Source organism: Callorhinchus milii, unplaced genomic scaffold (genome assembly GCF_018977255.1).
Source record: "Callorhinchus milii isolate IMCB2004 unplaced genomic scaffold, IMCB_Cmil_1.0 Scaffold6, whole genome shotgun sequence".
Classification (NCBI taxonomy): Eukaryota; Metazoa; Chordata; class Chondrichthyes; order Chimaeriformes; family Callorhinchidae; genus Callorhinchus; species Callorhinchus milii.
The window spans coordinates 10,437,154-10,453,182 of NW_024704747.1; the positions used below are offsets into that span (position 1 = coordinate 10,437,154).

Consider the following 16,029-nt stretch of genomic DNA (forward strand, 5'->3'; position numbering starts at 1 on the left):
TCATATTAAAAAATATATTCAGTTCAACTAACTTCTCTCCCCCCAAAAAATAATTGGTGGGGGCGATAATATTTCTGACGCTGCACCGTATCTCTCAACCTCCTTCATTCAACTATGCAGCCAAAAAAAGAAACTTGCTTCTAGCCACCGCCGCTTGCTCTCACTCCGAGTGGGTGACCGGGTAAATGGTGCTTCATGGCCCCTCCACTCTGAAGCCTGAAGTTTCACTTGGTATGAAACTTGAGACTGTTTAATTCAAATTTAAGCTAGTGCAAGATTTTTTTTTCAATCCGCAACTGTTTGTGGGACACTGCTGTGCACAATTGGCTGCTGCGTTTCGCCCAGAAAATATAGTCAAATAAAGTCAACTTACTTTACAGTATATTTGAAATATCTCAAAGAAATGATAAGGCACTATATCAAATGCAAGGATTATTATTATATACAGCTTTCATAGCTGAAAGCAGCTGTTACTTAATTTGGCATCTATCATTTTAGTACAGAGAACAGGCCACTGATGACAGAAGCTCACAGCAGGTAAAATCACACCAAGAACGTTCTTACTCAGTCTTTTCCTTCAAATTCTTAACAAAATCAGCAGGCATTATTGAGAAAGACGTATGTCCCAACCTCACCATGCTTTTAAACCAGTCTGTTCTCTCCCATCTTTGCTTCTGCTGTAACAGGTTGAAGCTGGCAACGAAAATGCCTGGGTGGAGGAAGAAGTATGGAGAATGGAAATTTATGTTTCCTTTGGAATTCTGGCACTTGGTATCCTTTCACTAATTGCTGTGACCTCCTTGCCATCAGTGGCAGGTTCCCTGAACTGGAGAGAATTCAGCTTTATCCAAGTAAGACAGTTTTTTTATTATCTTACAACTTCTGAATGAATTCAGGAGTGGCATCCCAATATAATGCAGTAATTGTGTGTGGGGGGGTGGGGGCATAAAGGAAGGGATATTATGACCTGATGACCTGGAAGTCAGACATTTTAGCTTCCTGGGCACTGGTCGGTATCTTGAAGCACTGATGAAGCCCGTGCACCCTTTTGTATTTTTTGGGTAAGAAAATGTCAGAGACACACCCAAATCACCCTATAAGTGAACCCATATTATAATAGCTTCCATTGTAGTATTCTTACATCCATCATCGTTAGCAGAAGAATGCAACCTAATTAATCACAAGTGAATGTAAAAAATGGAGGTGTAAGCAGCATTTCATGTTAATTAAGATTTCTTCAAAAATATGTGTCGCAAATTAAAGTTGAAAAGAAAATTGAAACAATTCTTTGGTTCAGAAGGGATTAAAAGCTTAGACTGAAATCTTGATCTGGTATCTCAAAACTGAGGCTGATTTTGCTAATTTACCAGTCAGGTTGTTCTCTAATCTTGGCAGAATCTCATTGCGACTTGCAACTTAATTGGATAGAAATTCAGATGTGAAACCACAAACTCATTGAATTTTGCTCATGGCTATTCTGGTCAACATATTTTAATTGCATTTCTGAATCTAATGTCCCTTGTGGAAATAAACATCATTAATTTTGTAATGAGTTGTAACGAATAGAATATGTTAAAAGTGCATCATAAGATTACTACAATTAGTGAATTAAGACAGGAGAAATTAAATGTATTGATATTACAGACATTATGTTGCTATGTGAGGATGCAGTAGTAATGTGTCTACAAGGAAACTGCACAAATGCTGATCTAGATGTTATAATAATAATCCTTGCATTTGATATAGCGCTTTTCACATCTTCTAGACGTCCTAAAGCGCTTCACAGAATATACTGTAAAGTGAATTGACTGTATATTTGTGAGCAGTGCCCCACAAACAGTCGTAGATTGAAAATGACCAATTTATTATTGTTTTGTTTTTTTGGAGGGATTATTATTAGGTGTGTGGAGTAACGAAACTTGCCTAACGTTTCGCCCTCTGCCTGGAATTGAACTCGGGTCTCTCACTTGCAAAGCGAGTGCTCTAACCACTGAGCTACAGGACTCCTTGAATTTATTTAAATGCATCCTGTATAAAACATTACTATTGAAAAAAATTCCACAACTCGTTCTGGCAACATTGAAAGTCAATAACAATTGCTTTTTACATTGTAGTCTAGACTTGGATACACTGCACTGGTGTTCAGCACCCTTCATACGTTGACCTACGGGTGGGAGAAAGCCTTCGACCCAACACAGTACAGGTTCTATACGCCACCTACATTTGCAGTTGCTCTTGTTATGCCTATTATAGTTCTTCTGGGCAAAGTATACCTTTACCTTCCTTGTGTAAATCGTAAACTGACACGAATCAGACGAGGATGGGAAAGAAATCATATAGTAAGGTTTCATGAACCTGACAATTCCAACCAATTCAATCAAGATAACACCAGCAGGCTATAAGAGTAATATATTAATACTAACAGTCATCATGAGAATTAGTGCATACAATTTGCCTCCAATATATCGAAACACTAATTTTTTCAAAAAATATATACATTACAAATTACTTTTATATAGTACCTTTGACTTGATAAAGTGCTTGATAATAGTTAAGTAATTTTACTTTTCCTTGCTTCCTCCAAATCAAAATGAACCAATTTTAGAAAGAAAACAACTTTCTCATCTTTTCAGTGAAAGTTAGATGCCTACATCATTTTTACTCACCTCCGTATATTCGAGAATAATATCCTTCTCACGATTTGATGGCCAAAACTGCACATTGCATTTTAGCATCTTATACAGCAACAACACACGTGTGTATGTATGTATGTGTGTATATACACACACACACATTCTGTGCCTCCATAAATCCAGCACCTAATTTACTTTTATTTAACCACCAGCAAGCACTAGGCTCAGTTTCTTAGGTTTAACCATAATAACCTTAGATTATCAAAAAAATCCTGGCTTTGAGATCTCTCCAATGATCTTGTTGCATCCTATTTCAACCTATTTTCTTGCCTGTACCCTGTTTTTTTCCAAATTTCTCTTGCTCACTACCTGCTTCACTAATAGTGGCAGATCTGAAAGTCACCATTCTCTTTTCCCCTGAAACTCTCTTTGAAGACCAATTTGTTTTACAATCTCTCTCCCTACCTTCAAAATTGTCCTCGACCTATAGTGTTTTGACTGTGTCCAGTTATATCTTTAAATCACTTTTCTCTATTTGATGCTCAATACAGTAAAACTCATATAAGTTGATTCTGACAGAAAATCGAGGTTCCACTTGTACTGTTCGAAGTCTCTTCAAATCTGTTCAACAAGCTAGTACTGCTGGAGCTGAATGTGGGTTTTCTATTTTTCTTTGCATTTAGGAAGAAGCTTTTTTTAAATCAATAGTAAGACTTTGTTTCATTAAGTCTTGGGGGAAAATTATTTTCAATTAATCATAAAATTTACAAGTTTTGCAGAATCACTATTTTTTTTCTCGTTGCATGTAAAGCAGGTCAATCTCTAGGGCTATGAGATAAAATAACCTCCTCACTTCCCAATCAGTCTCTGGGGAAGGAGGAAACTGTCTCTAACACAATCATCCAGCCACGTTCTGTCTTCAACCAGCCTTGCCTCTTAGAGAATTATTTCAGGCCATTTCTTTTATAATTGTGCTGTTCATTCTTTTAGTTATCATACTGCTGCTTTTCTTATTGGAATAAATTGCTCATAATTTCTTTCAGTGTAGTTGCCTTCGAATTCAGCAAATGCAGCATATTTCAATTTTGCTTGCCGCTTTTGCAGAAATATTTAAGATATCTGTTCACTTGACTTTTTATGACATAGAAATTATATTTTTCAAGTTGAACTCAGAGCCTAGTTACATTGAAGTTAAAGTAACAGGAGTCAAGTTTCAACATTCAAATTTACAGAATTAACTACAGCTTTAAAAAGTAAATGTATAGCACTTCTAGCTGGCAATGACTTTATGTACTAATCCAAATGTTGACATTTATAAACCATAAGGGCAAAGCTTGAAATAGGTTTAAGATATTAATCTTACACAACTAAATCACTCTTGCACCACTATCATCTAATATACATTTAGTGAAATACTCTACCCCACCCCCGCATATCATAACCATTCGAATATGTTGAGTAGCATTTCACCTCATTCATATCTTATGATTTGATTTATGTGGCATCAATCAGTGGCAAAGACAAAATTTGATAAGAACAGAATAATATCATGTTCACTCACATTATTAGAGGACATACTTTAAGAGTATTACAAAAGCATATTACATTTTTCATTACAAAATGCTTAAATGTCACCCATTTACATCAGAATATTCCCAGTATGATCCTGCATTCAAACACACTTCAGCCTCTTTGTAACTTTTTGTTTCATTAATATTGAAGAATATTTTGGTCAATGCAACTATTCAGTAGTATTTTGTGTAAATAACTTCACCAGCATTATGTGTAAGTACAGTAGTTAAATAATTTGACTAATAATAGTTAATATGGTCCCATAAATTTGGCATGCAAGCTTTACTGTTCAAGGTTTTGGCATCTTATCCTGTATTTGAACACATATTGACACTGAAGGTTCATATTTACTACTGATCAGATTAGGCACTTTTCAAAAAATGCCATTGCCTGTAAAGGTAAGGTGTATGCTTTTTACAATTGTAATATACATAAATTCATGCATAAATTTCACAAAGTTTATTTTAAAATGTGAAATCAACAACATACATATTGTAAAGAGATTTTATATTGTAAATTGAATAAAGCTTCTTCTGTAACAAATTGGTTTTCCTTGCTTATTGCTTATACTGGACTGTAGATTATTCAATTAAACAATGTTTATTCTAGACATTTTGGTTAAAGGTAAGAATTGATAATTAAATCTAGTTTTGTTCTGATAATCCTTTCCCTCTGTTGATATTCTAGTATGAGGGGAGGGAGAAGATAGAATATTCATATAAAACAATTGTTACTCTACTTTAATCCCAACCATAGATGTATTGCTATCAGGAAAAGAAAAAGCAGACTAAATCTTCCCTGGATAATATTCTCAGAAATACACTAGCATTAAACTCCAAATGGGTTGAGGGAAGGAGCAAATGGATGTATGTGTGGCTTAGTTGGTAACACCCTCACCTCTGAGTCAGAAGTTTGCGAGTTCAACCCCACATCGGGACTTGAAGATCACAGTATAGGCTGACTCCTGTGGAGTGTCAGAGGTGGTGGACTTTGGATAAGAGTTAAACCAACTTCCCATCTGCCTATCTGGTGGACATTAAAGATCCCATGGCACTATCCAAAAAAAATGAGTTTCTTTCATTCTCCTGGCCAACATCTCCCACGTAAAATAGTTCATTCACTTCATGACTAGTTGCTCTATGAAAATTAGCTGTCTTGGTCACCTTTGAAGTACAAAATCACTGCACTTCACAGTAAATTCTGTGAGGCACTTTTGAGACAGACAATATGTTCAAATGCAAGTAAGTATTATTATAAATTATTGAAAATTTGAAAATCTGTACAACAAAGCTTTTCAATTTAAAATATTATAATAATAATCCTTACATTTGATATTGCATCTTTGAGACACTCAAAGCGCTTCACAGAATACACTGTAAATTGACTGTATATTTTGGTGGGCGAAATATGGTAACTAATTGCACAGCAGTATCCTACAAACAGTTGTGGATTGAGTGACCAAATTATTATTATTTATTTTGAAGGAATTAGTAACCCTGGAAAAGCGATCCGCTAATTGATGAACAACCGGGTTTCTACTTACTGCTAGGTAATCAAATCACCTTGCCTGGATTTGAACCCAGGTCCTCTCACTTGCGAGGGAAGGGCTAGAGCAGCACATCAGTGTGATCTCTAGCTTTTCTATTTTACTGAAGTTGGAGACAAAAGTTTAAAATCCCAATTGATACCCATTCATTATTTCCTCTAACTAATGGAATCCTTTCCCATCAGTTCCTCAGTGAAAAAAGCAGATCTGATAGTTGGCCTGTCAATACTACTTTGTAACCAGTCACTAAGAGGTGACTTGTTCTTTTGTCTTTCAGAAAACACTTAGTTGCCACTCAACATCTCCTTTAATGGCAAAGATCAGAAGCATAGTGATGTCACACAAAGATACACTTAGTGCATCATTAGAACTTTCAAATAAATAGTATTGTTTTAAAGTTTAAAACTGCTGACGTTCCTTTATGTTGTTTATGAAGATGAGCTCTGTTCATTCTATTTCCATGCAGAATGTGTCACATAACCTCATTAAAAATAATTTAACATAATCTTATTTGTCTTGTCACCAGGCCACTGTGGGGTTGGCTTTGTACTTTTCGTAATCTTCTTTCTTAAAATAAGCCAGTTCTGTTTCATGAGCTGCAAAATCAAAAAAGGAAAGATGTAGTAAACTATAAACCCTTCACAACACTATATGAAACCTTGGTTTCATTTAACAGTTTAGCAATTTAGAAAATCAAAGTCCAATTCATATAGGTGTGTATATCAATATCCATATATGCATGGCGGTAGGAAACGGGAGAAATAAATTGTTCTAACATTTTAGGAATTGGCAGAATAAACCATCCTGGTTCTGAAAGGCCAATGGTCAAGTCAGTTGTGATGGTGAGATGGGCATAGAACGGGCTTCAATAAGGGCCCAAGAAATCTGCATTCCATGGGTGCACCTAAGTGAAGCTACTCAGTATTCTGTGAACACATGCCGATTAGATGAAATGTTTCTACCAGACAGAGACAGGCTCCGGCCTTGGAAGGGAGAATCAAGATGTCCTCTATTACACCTTAATTGGATTGTCGGGTCATTATTTGAACCTCGGGATCGGAAATCCCAACACTACATACAGAAATTGGACAATGCTAACTAAAATACACAGTTAAGACAAATGGCTCAATCAAGAACTAAAGATCAATAGGACTTGAGAATATTGTGGTGTTGTGAGCTATTTTCTATAAAGCAATCTGAAAGCCATAACTCTATACCATTCTGGATTGACAAGTTCATTTAAAACTCATTTTCAGCAAAATTAACCCTAATTTACTGTGGAGACCTACATTTGATGAATATCCACAGCTCAAATCTTCTGCAATTCCCAGAGACAACTCAGGGATTTAAAACCAAGATGTTGTTTTCTTCCCTCTTCCTAAATTTGTGATGTTGAGGTATGTTTTCACAATGAACAATCTTCCAGTACCTCATGATATGACGAGTCATACACATATTTTATATAGCCTTCCACACTGGGATGGTGTCTCAAAGCGCTCAACACTGCAGGCTGAGGTGGGAGCCAAAGTGGGTGGGAGGGTAATGACTGAAAACTAGACAGCTATTCATCTGTGGGAACCATTATTGCAAACTAAACCTTCCATTTTCAGATAATCACTCACTTGGAGATATGTTCAAGCACGGGATCACTGAATAATAATCCATATTAGGAATAGGCAGTTTTTTCTCTCCCTCACTTGGGATTAAAGATTAAATGTAGTATTCCCACTCCCTAAAATGATTTAACACAGATGAAGGATTACATCAGGTCTGCAAGCCTCAATATTACATCACAAAGGGCATTTACCAACTGAGTTATTGGGACCAAGCCTGTAATCCATTTAAAAAGTGTTTGTTTGGCTTTTGCTTCCTACTATGACCTATACGCATACAAACAAGTAAAGATGGGTTTAAATTATTCTACATTCAGCCTGGCTCATTGATAGCACACATGCCTCTGGGCCAGAAGATTGTGGGTTCAATCCCCATATCAGGACTTGAACTCATATAGTCCAAGTTGACACTCCAATGCAGTGCTGGGTGATGTTGCAGTACTGGAGGTGCCATCCTTTGGTTGAGACATTAAAGTGAGGTCATGTCTGCCTGTTCAGAAGGACGGTAATGATCCCATGGCACTATTCAAAGAGAAGCAAATATCTCCCACTGTCTTAGCCCCAAATCTCCCAAATGAAATCAGTTATTCATTTCATAGCTGTTTGTGGGCCATTTTAGTGCATAAATTGGCTGTTGCATTTGCTCATAATTACAGTTTCTGCACTTCACTGTAAATCCTGTGAAGTGCTTGGGACATCGTCCCGATTTGAAAGGCAATATAACAAATACAAGGATCATTATAATAATTATTAAGTCTGCAGAAACACCCTACACTCAATTTTTCCCTAAAAACTGATTTAACTGGAAAATGGATTTCATTTATTCAATTCTAAATTAGATATTTTGTACAAAGAACTAAATAATTCTCAATCACTTACCCACTCCTGCTGCTTTCAAAGTGCTATCCTCCTTTAACATCAACTGATCATCATCTTCCAAACTCATTACAAGTTCATTTGTCTATAAGAATAGAAATGTGATTCTGTTTTGATGGATATTTTTAATTTATACAGATGTTTCTGCAGTTTTCAGCACAAAGCTATTTTATCAATGTTTTATTCATGATTTATGTAATTAAAAAAATGATTAATTTATACAGAACTCCTCCACAGAGCTCTGTATATTCTCCACTTAGTTGAACAATATCAGAACAGATCAAGGTATTGCAGGACAAGGGAACTCCCTGGGGCATGCAAATCGTAGTTTTTTTTAAGATAAAAGATTGCTTAAAAAAAGGCAATGGGTGACATAAATTTGATCCATAAGGGGGCAAAAGTCACTGCATTATATTTGAGAGATTTTGAGGAAAATCTATAATAGTAAAACATGTGAATGTTATCTAAATGTCCAAATTAGATTTGGATTACATTTAACTTTTATAATGTACCTTCGCCCCGTGTGCCTGGTGAATAATCTTCAACGTGTCTGAAGACAAAAGGAAAGGTAACTTATTCATCATGGAAAGTTGGTGACCCTGATTTCTGTTTTATTCCATCAACAAACATTTTGCAATATACAGGTTACTCTTAATTAACAATTAAAAAACAATTTAAAAAATTGAATCAAATGTGTACATAGAAGAACTGCTCTAGTCATATTACCAATTGTTATACGGGACAACCATAAACAAATGTAAAGTTTGCACTATTTAAATGTTAAGGCTTACCATAGATGTATTTCTTAAATGGCAGTGGAAGTTCGGTTCGTAACGTTATATCTGCATAAAGAAAATAAATTTCTGAATACTGTATGCAAAGCAAACACTAACCTAAACAAAATATATATGAGATATACTTGCAAATCAGAGAAATGAAACAGGCAATACTCAACACATACACTCACGAGGGAGAGCTGGGCAATAGGTGTCACGCACAACAACAACTTTTATATTTATGTAGGGCCCTTCACGCGGGGCAGCGCTCTGGAGCGCTTGACGGTGGCAGTCTCTCTCTCTCTCTCTCACACACACACAAGGGTTAGGGCAATGGCTGCCACAAACTGGCCAGGCACCAGTTAGGTGCCTTACACTGGCTGGCAATAGGCGCCACTCACTGACCAGGGACTCACCATTCTGCAGGAAGCTGAGGAATCGCTTCACGGTCTGATTGATATTGACGCGGTGATAAACCACGGGCCTGAAGTTGCGGTGCTGGAAGGAGCGGACCAGCCGCACGGTCAGCGTCACCTCCTCCGCCGCCATGAGCCGTGCAGTGACGTCAGAGCGCCCGCCGCGCACCCCAAGCCTCGCGAGATGTCAGCGGAGGCTGTTTGTGTGGATGGGAAGTGACGCCGCCGCCATTATAGTCACAACGTCACCAGCGCACGTGTGTGTGTGAGAGTGAGTCAGTGAGTGAGAGGGTGAGTGAGAGAGTGAGTGTGTGTGAGAGAGAGTGGGAGAGTGAGTGAATGTGAGCGGGAGTGAGTGTGAGCGTGTGTGGGAGTGAGAGTGGGAGAGAGTGAGTGAGAATGAGTGAGAGAGTGGGAGTGAGTGAGAGAGTGTGAGTGAGAGAGTGAGTCAGTGAGTGAGCGTGTGTGAAAGAGAGTGAGTGAGAGGGTGAGAGTGAGCGTGTGTGTGAGAGTGAGTGTGTGGGAGTGAGTGAGAGAGAGAGTTTGCTGGGGGGGTGACTACAACATGGATGTTTTGGCACCTGTGAAATTGAATAACAAAAAGGCAATTGAATAAGTATAAATAATGCGCTGTATTTATAAATATATTTACCCAAAATATAGGCAGAAATACCACGTCTCTCGTGGAGCATTAGTACAGAGCTGATGGACCGAGTGGCCTTCCCTGTGGCTGTCATTGACAACTCGCTTATGTTTAAATCAGCTGATAGTTTGAGCTGAATGGCTTCCCGCTGTCCGGGCTGCGGCTCTCCAGGTGACTGTGCGATGGTCTGGAACCCCGGACTTGGTTTTAATAAATCAACTGAAACCGTTACCGCTCTGTTTACACTGAGACCAAAAATAAACCATTGAGGGTTTTGTTTTCCTGGTAACGTGCGCTTAGATGTGATGCGCGTGGATTCGCTGTTGGACTGTTGCAAAATTGGTGCATTTCCCTCTTCAGATCGGACGATTTACTCCAGTTTTAATGCACAGATATCCGGCCCCGAGGGGGGGGCGGTGCTGCACACAGTGCAGCCATTAGCCAATGTCGGATCGCACCACCGGCGGCGGCACCAGTGAGTCCCACCGCCCCGACATCCCGCCACAGCCCCCGGCAGCTTCACACCGCTGTTGGTGCGGGAGTGCGGCCAATGGGCCAATGACGCACGAGGGGCGGGAGCGGGAGCTACATAAACAGCGGCTGAGGCGCCATCGCAGCCATTTGCTCTTTTCTGCGATTCTGAAACGATATTATTCTTTTAAAAAATAAGTGCAGCCATCGATCTGGGGACCATGACCGAGGTATTGGGGCAATGGCGCTGCTCGTTTACAGGGAAAGTGATTTTATTGTGTTATAAACGGGTGGGTGTAACCGAGGCCGGTGCGGTCTGCTTCCGGAACCCGGAAGGGTTGAGCTAACACGGCCCCGCACCGCGCAACCCCGCCCGGCACAGCCCCACACAGCCCCGCACCGCGCAGCCCCGCCCGGCACCGCGCAGCCCGGCACCGCGCAGCCCCGCACCGCGCAGCCCCGCCCGGCACAGCCCCGCACCGCGCAGCCCCGCCCGGCACAGCCCCACACAGCCCCGCACCGCGCAGCCCCGCCCGGCACCGCGCAGCCCGGCACCGCGCAGCCCCGCACCGCGCAGCCCCGCCCGGCACAGCCCCGCACCGCGCAGCCCCGCCCGGCACCGCGCAGCCCCGCACCGCGCAGCCCCGCCCGGCACAGCCCCGCACCGCGCAGCCCCGCCCGGCACAGCCCCGCACCGCGCAGCCCCGCCCGGCACAGCCCGGCCCAGCACAGCCCTGCACAGCGCAACCCCGCTCGGCACAGCCCTGCACAGCGCAGCCCCGCTCGGCACAGCCCGGCCCCGCACGGCACGGCACAGTCCGGCCCGGCACAGCCCGGCCCCGCACGGCACAGCCCGGCACAGCGCAACCCCGCCCGGCACAGCCCTGCACAGCGCAACCCCGCCCGGCACAGCCCGGCCCCGCACGGCACGGCACAGTCCGGCCCGGCACAGTCCGGCCCCGCACGGCACAGTCCGGCCCGGCACAGCCCTGCACAGTCCGGCCCGGCACGGCAGGATGGAGGTGGGAGGCTCCGGGCTGAGCCCTGGTTTAGCTTCTCCGGCGCGGACACAGACAGACCTCTGTTTGCCGCTGACGCTCCCACTGATCGGCAGAAAGCTTTGCTGTGTAATGAACCAGGAAATGGTTCGGGGCTGATTCTGCTCCCGGGAGGGAGGCTGATTTGTGCATATAACGATGTCCCACAAACAGCTGTGATGTGAATGATCCATTATTAACTGAAGTGTTACATTGCCACTATGTTGGTTGTAGAGATTGAAATCGCTGTCATCCTGTTTTATTGCCACTGATTCATTGATGTTAAAAAAATCAGCTTTCCATTGCCCTTGAAATCAGACGATTGCTTTCAGCTGTTACCAATGGATAGCAAGAGCACACAGCGAGGATAGCTCCTCCCTTCCTGGGTGTTTGTGAAGTTGTCCAACGTGAAAGGTACAAATATAAAAGCGAGTTGTTGCTATTGGCAAATTTTAGAATATGACTAGTTATATGTTAAGCAGAATGACAAGTAAAGCGGAGTCCCTTATTAACATTTTACATAGGACAGCATAGCAACAAAAGTGGTAGTGACAAGCTAAGCCAGGGTCTTGTTATCAGGAGTTTACTGTGCATGGAGTACAATGAAGTGAATATATCACCAATGAAGCAAGATCATAGCTCCTGACACATATTGGAAGATGAGCTTCAAGAGCATTTAAATATGAATCCACTGCAACATAAATGCAATGTGGTGATTTGAAAGTAAATAGCCTGAGAAAATTAAACCACGACTTTTTGTTTTAAACATTTTCTTGTAATGGTTTCCTTTCTCTTCCCCCCCCCCCCCCCCATTCACACACACACACACCAAATTATATTAGAACAAGGAGCATGTAGCTCATAGAAGAATAAATGTTCAGTCAGCCAGATGGGGACCTGTCAGCTGTATTCACAAGGCTATCCACTGAAGGGTGGGCTGTGGATAGTCTACAAATGTCTGAAGTGGGTTTACATAGCTGTCAAGTTAGAATCTGCCTCTCAAAGTGCTACTTGAATGGATATTAAAAGCAGAGCATCATGTTCAAGCTTGGACATCTTATATTACCAATTTACTACAACTGTAATTCATACCTGGCATTTACTTAAACCAACTATTTTACCTGTGCTCTTTTGGGAGAGAAGTTTATCCGACTTCCTTTATTTGTCCAGTGCATTTCCCAGCTGTGTTAGTATTACAATAATTGTACTGTCTACCCTGCTCTTTGGCCACAGCAAAGTTCCATTTCCATTGCTGTACTGAAGGACAATGTTAATCAACACCATCAGTGCTATTGTCATTATTCCAAGCAGCTGTGAACTTTAATAATCTGATTTTGATTTTTCTGTTCTAGATTGCTTTTCAGAAGGCAGCTGAAGAAGTTAAACACCTTACGACTGTACCTACTGATGAAGAAATGTTAGCCATCTACAGTCTGTACAAACAAGCAACTGTTGGGGATGTAAACACAGGTCTGTTACTCAGATAACAATAACATTGTAAATGCTTGTCTTTTTTGTAATCATGAACTATTATAAATTATTATTATAATAAAATCAAATTGGCCTTTCACCTCATGATGGCAAAACCCTGGGCAAGTTTCCTTACTCCACATGCCTAATAATAATCCCTCCAAAAAACAAAACAATAATAATTTTAAAAAATAATAAATAAAAATAAATTTAAAAAAAATTGGCCATTTTCAATGCACATTTTGCCCACAAATATACAGTCAATTTACTTTACAGCATATTCTGTGAAGTGCTTTGAGACATCTAGAAGACATGGAAAGCGCTATATCAAATGCAAGGATTATTATTATTATCTAATTTTCAGAGCGTCCTGGAATGTTGGATTTTAAAGGAAAGGCCAAGTGGGATGCGTGGTCTAAACTCAAAGGTTGGTGTGCATTTCTTGATTATTAAAGCATAGCAGAGATGAAGGTTATTAACTGATACACACACAGATTTATTTCCCATACCAAGTGACAATTTATTTTCCTTAAACAATGTAAACTGGCAATGATGATCCATTCGGTAATATATTGCAGCAAATACATGTTCATGCAAGAATATTTTTGTGAGTTGTGTAAATTATTTCTGGTAAATTGCTGCTCTCCTATCACTTGTTCCGTGGACCAGTATTTTTTTGGAGTGCCACCACTACAACCTGTCTACCTGAGGGCCATCCTCAAGACTTCACTGCAGAGTAATCTGTGCCTAATTCTCTGTATCCTGAACCCCTCATTCAATTGGCACTTTAGATTGTGACACTGCTTATGGAAAGAAACATTTAGGAAAATAGTGTGTTAAAAGGTTGCACTATAATAGTGCAGTTCTACTTGTTAGGAAGCAGGTTCCATATTCCATATCCAGTTTCCATAACAAATTCCCTAGACTTTTACAGAGAGCAAGGAAAGAAGTTGGCAGAGCACTGAATTCACCAAATTATATTCGTATCTCTGGATAACACTGGTCTGAAAAGTTTGTCAATTTAATGCGAACTAACTGATATGGTTTGCTTCACGAATCCAAAACTTGGTGTGATTTCTGGAAGTGTTTTTGAAAACTGAAAATCCTTTTAATTAGCTGCCTGAAAGCTTGAGTCCCAAATCACACAGGGCAGCTGTCGTGTTTACTGACTCCTGTGACTCCTTCTTAATAGGAACAAGTAAAGAGGAGGCTATGAAGTTGTACATCGCTAAAGTGGAAGAAATGAAAGTAATCTATGGCATGGCAGAATAAAAATCGGCTTTTTTTTAAAGACGTGTTACTTCAAAACGGCTAAAAGATTTCTGATTTAAGAATAAATGCCTTAATAATAGTAACCATTTCAAGATAACTTGTAGAATTTCTATGGCAGTTTGTATGTTTTTAATACTGCTGAGGATTGAATTCCAGAAATATGACTGCTGTGTGATTCGTAAAAAGAAAGTACTGCAAAGTTTTAACTGCTATTTGGTTAGACCGTAAAAATGTTGAGTATAATGGTATCCTATAGAATATGGTTACTTGTCAATTGCACTCGAGAGCATGCCTTCACCTTTTGTTCAGAATACTTTGATTAATGTACCTATATGTCTTCCATGTCTTGTACTAAATTTTGTAATTTAGATTCTTACAGAACACATGATGACTGTGAAAATAAAGTTCCAGTTGAGACTATTCTTCTTTCCTATTGGTCTTTGACTTAAATTCATCAATTGCTTTCCTTGCCTGTTTCTTGCACGTGTTCAACTGAAATTTGCACTATAATACTAATGGCTTCACACATACATCAGTTTGACGTTGAGAAAGGTGTCACTGAAAATAGATCAATTCCCAGGATGTTAATTATTGGGTAGTATGATGTCCCTTTTCACCTCTACAACCTGCACTAGTGGGAGAAAAGGCTCTCAGCCCTGACTACAGTGGTACTATATGAAATTAGATTAACCTTTGCCTAGAGATTGAGGTATGGATCCACAGCACTTTAGTTGTTATGATGTTGTCTCATTGGTAGAGCTGAAAAACAGAAATCTTAACATTAGTGCAGTTAATGAGTGTTAGTCTGGCTCACTTGGCAACACACTTGCCTCCGAGTCAGAAGGTTGTGGGTTCTGGCCCCACATTAGCACCCTGAGCTTAGTCTGGGTTGACACTCCAGTGCAGTGTTGGGGGAATACTGCATTGTCAGATGCCATCCTTCGGAGAGATATTAAACCGGCACCCTTTGAAAAGAAAAGGGAGTTTCTCCTGCCTACTGGCCATCAATCCCCCAAATCAAACTGGTCATATGTCTGTTTGTGGGACATGGCTGGGCAAATTGGCTGCACATTTGCCCCCAAAATAGACGGATGCATTACTTTATTTTATAATCTGTCAAGTGATAGTGAATTGTTCTTACAACGTGATAAGTGATATCAATTGCAAGTATCATAGGATTCACAGAAAGTTTCAACACCTAATGTCGAATTGCTGGATGCCAGTACAAGGTGGAGTTCTGTTACCTGGAATTGTCTCAGCTTTTAATAACTGCAAAAATCTAAATGTAAAAGCGAATTTATACACAAATTAGCTGTAATACTTGTATTTGATATAGTGCCTTTCACATCGAAAGGACCTCTCAAAGTGCTTCAGTGCTTTGAGAGGTCTGTAAACTTAGTATAGTGACTATTTATAGGTAAACACTAATTTGTGCACAACAATATCCCTCAAACAGACGTGAAGCAAATTAATGATTTTATTGTTGTTCATCCTTCTGACATGAAAGGCACTATATAAATGTAAATTTTTGTTTATTGGTGTATTGTAAGCCAGTTACTCAACTTGGGCAGTGAATGGAACTAACGGCTGCAAATATGAGGCAGTGTATGCAATGACATTCATCCAAATAGAACAATGAAGACAAACCCCCAATACATACACCACCAGCACTGTTCCCGCTAAGCTGCACACTTAATCATTCCA

General features: G+C 40.3%; 3 protein-coding genes across 5 annotated transcripts in view; 2 read left to right on the forward strand and 1 right to left on the reverse strand.

Annotated features, from left to right (window-relative positions):
• Positions 1-6,069, forward strand: part of LOC103180361 (STEAP family member 3, metalloreductase) — a 26,237-nt gene extending 20,168 nt beyond the window's left edge. For both annotated transcript variants that reach the window (XM_007896166.1, XM_007896164.1), the window contains 3 exons: positions 687-851; positions 2,115-2,203; positions 6,029-6,069. In XM_007896166.1, coding sequence (XP_007894357.1) covers positions 687-851; positions 2,115-2,203; positions 6,029-6,062 — 288 coding nt within the window. In that variant the 3' untranslated portion in view covers positions 6,063-6,069. The remainder of the gene's footprint in view (positions 1-686; positions 852-2,114; positions 2,204-6,028) is intronic.
• Positions 6,040-9,712, reverse strand: cunh2orf76 (chromosome unknown C2orf76 homolog). The gene is made up of 5 exons (XM_007896167.2): positions 9,433-9,712; positions 9,032-9,082; positions 8,753-8,790; positions 8,244-8,325; positions 6,040-6,347 (listed from the first exon to the last, which is right to left on the reverse strand). Exons 1-5 carry the CDS (start codon positions 9,563-9,565, stop codon positions 6,271-6,273), a joined length of 381 nt encoding a protein of 126 aa, XP_007894358.1. The 5' UTR covers positions 9,566-9,712; the 3' UTR covers positions 6,040-6,270.
• Positions 9,713-9,967: 255 nt separating this feature from the next.
• On the forward strand, positions 9,968-14,745 carry dbi (diazepam binding inhibitor (GABA receptor modulator, acyl-CoA binding protein)). Of its 2 annotated transcripts, none has more exons than XM_007896161.2 (4): positions 9,968-10,036; positions 12,936-13,053; positions 13,418-13,480; positions 14,246-14,745. In XM_007896161.2, the coding sequence occupies exons 1-4, from the start codon at positions 9,998-10,000 to the stop codon at positions 14,323-14,325; spliced, it is 300 nt and encodes a 99-aa protein (XP_007894352.1). In that variant the 5' UTR covers positions 9,968-9,997; the 3' UTR covers positions 14,326-14,745. The 2 variants fall into 2 exon arrangements, with proteins under 2 accessions (XP_007894352.1, XP_007894353.1); XM_007896162.2 differs by lacking the exon at positions 9,968-10,036 and adding an exon at positions 10,524-10,776.
• Positions 14,746-16,029: the final 1,284 nt, after the last annotated feature.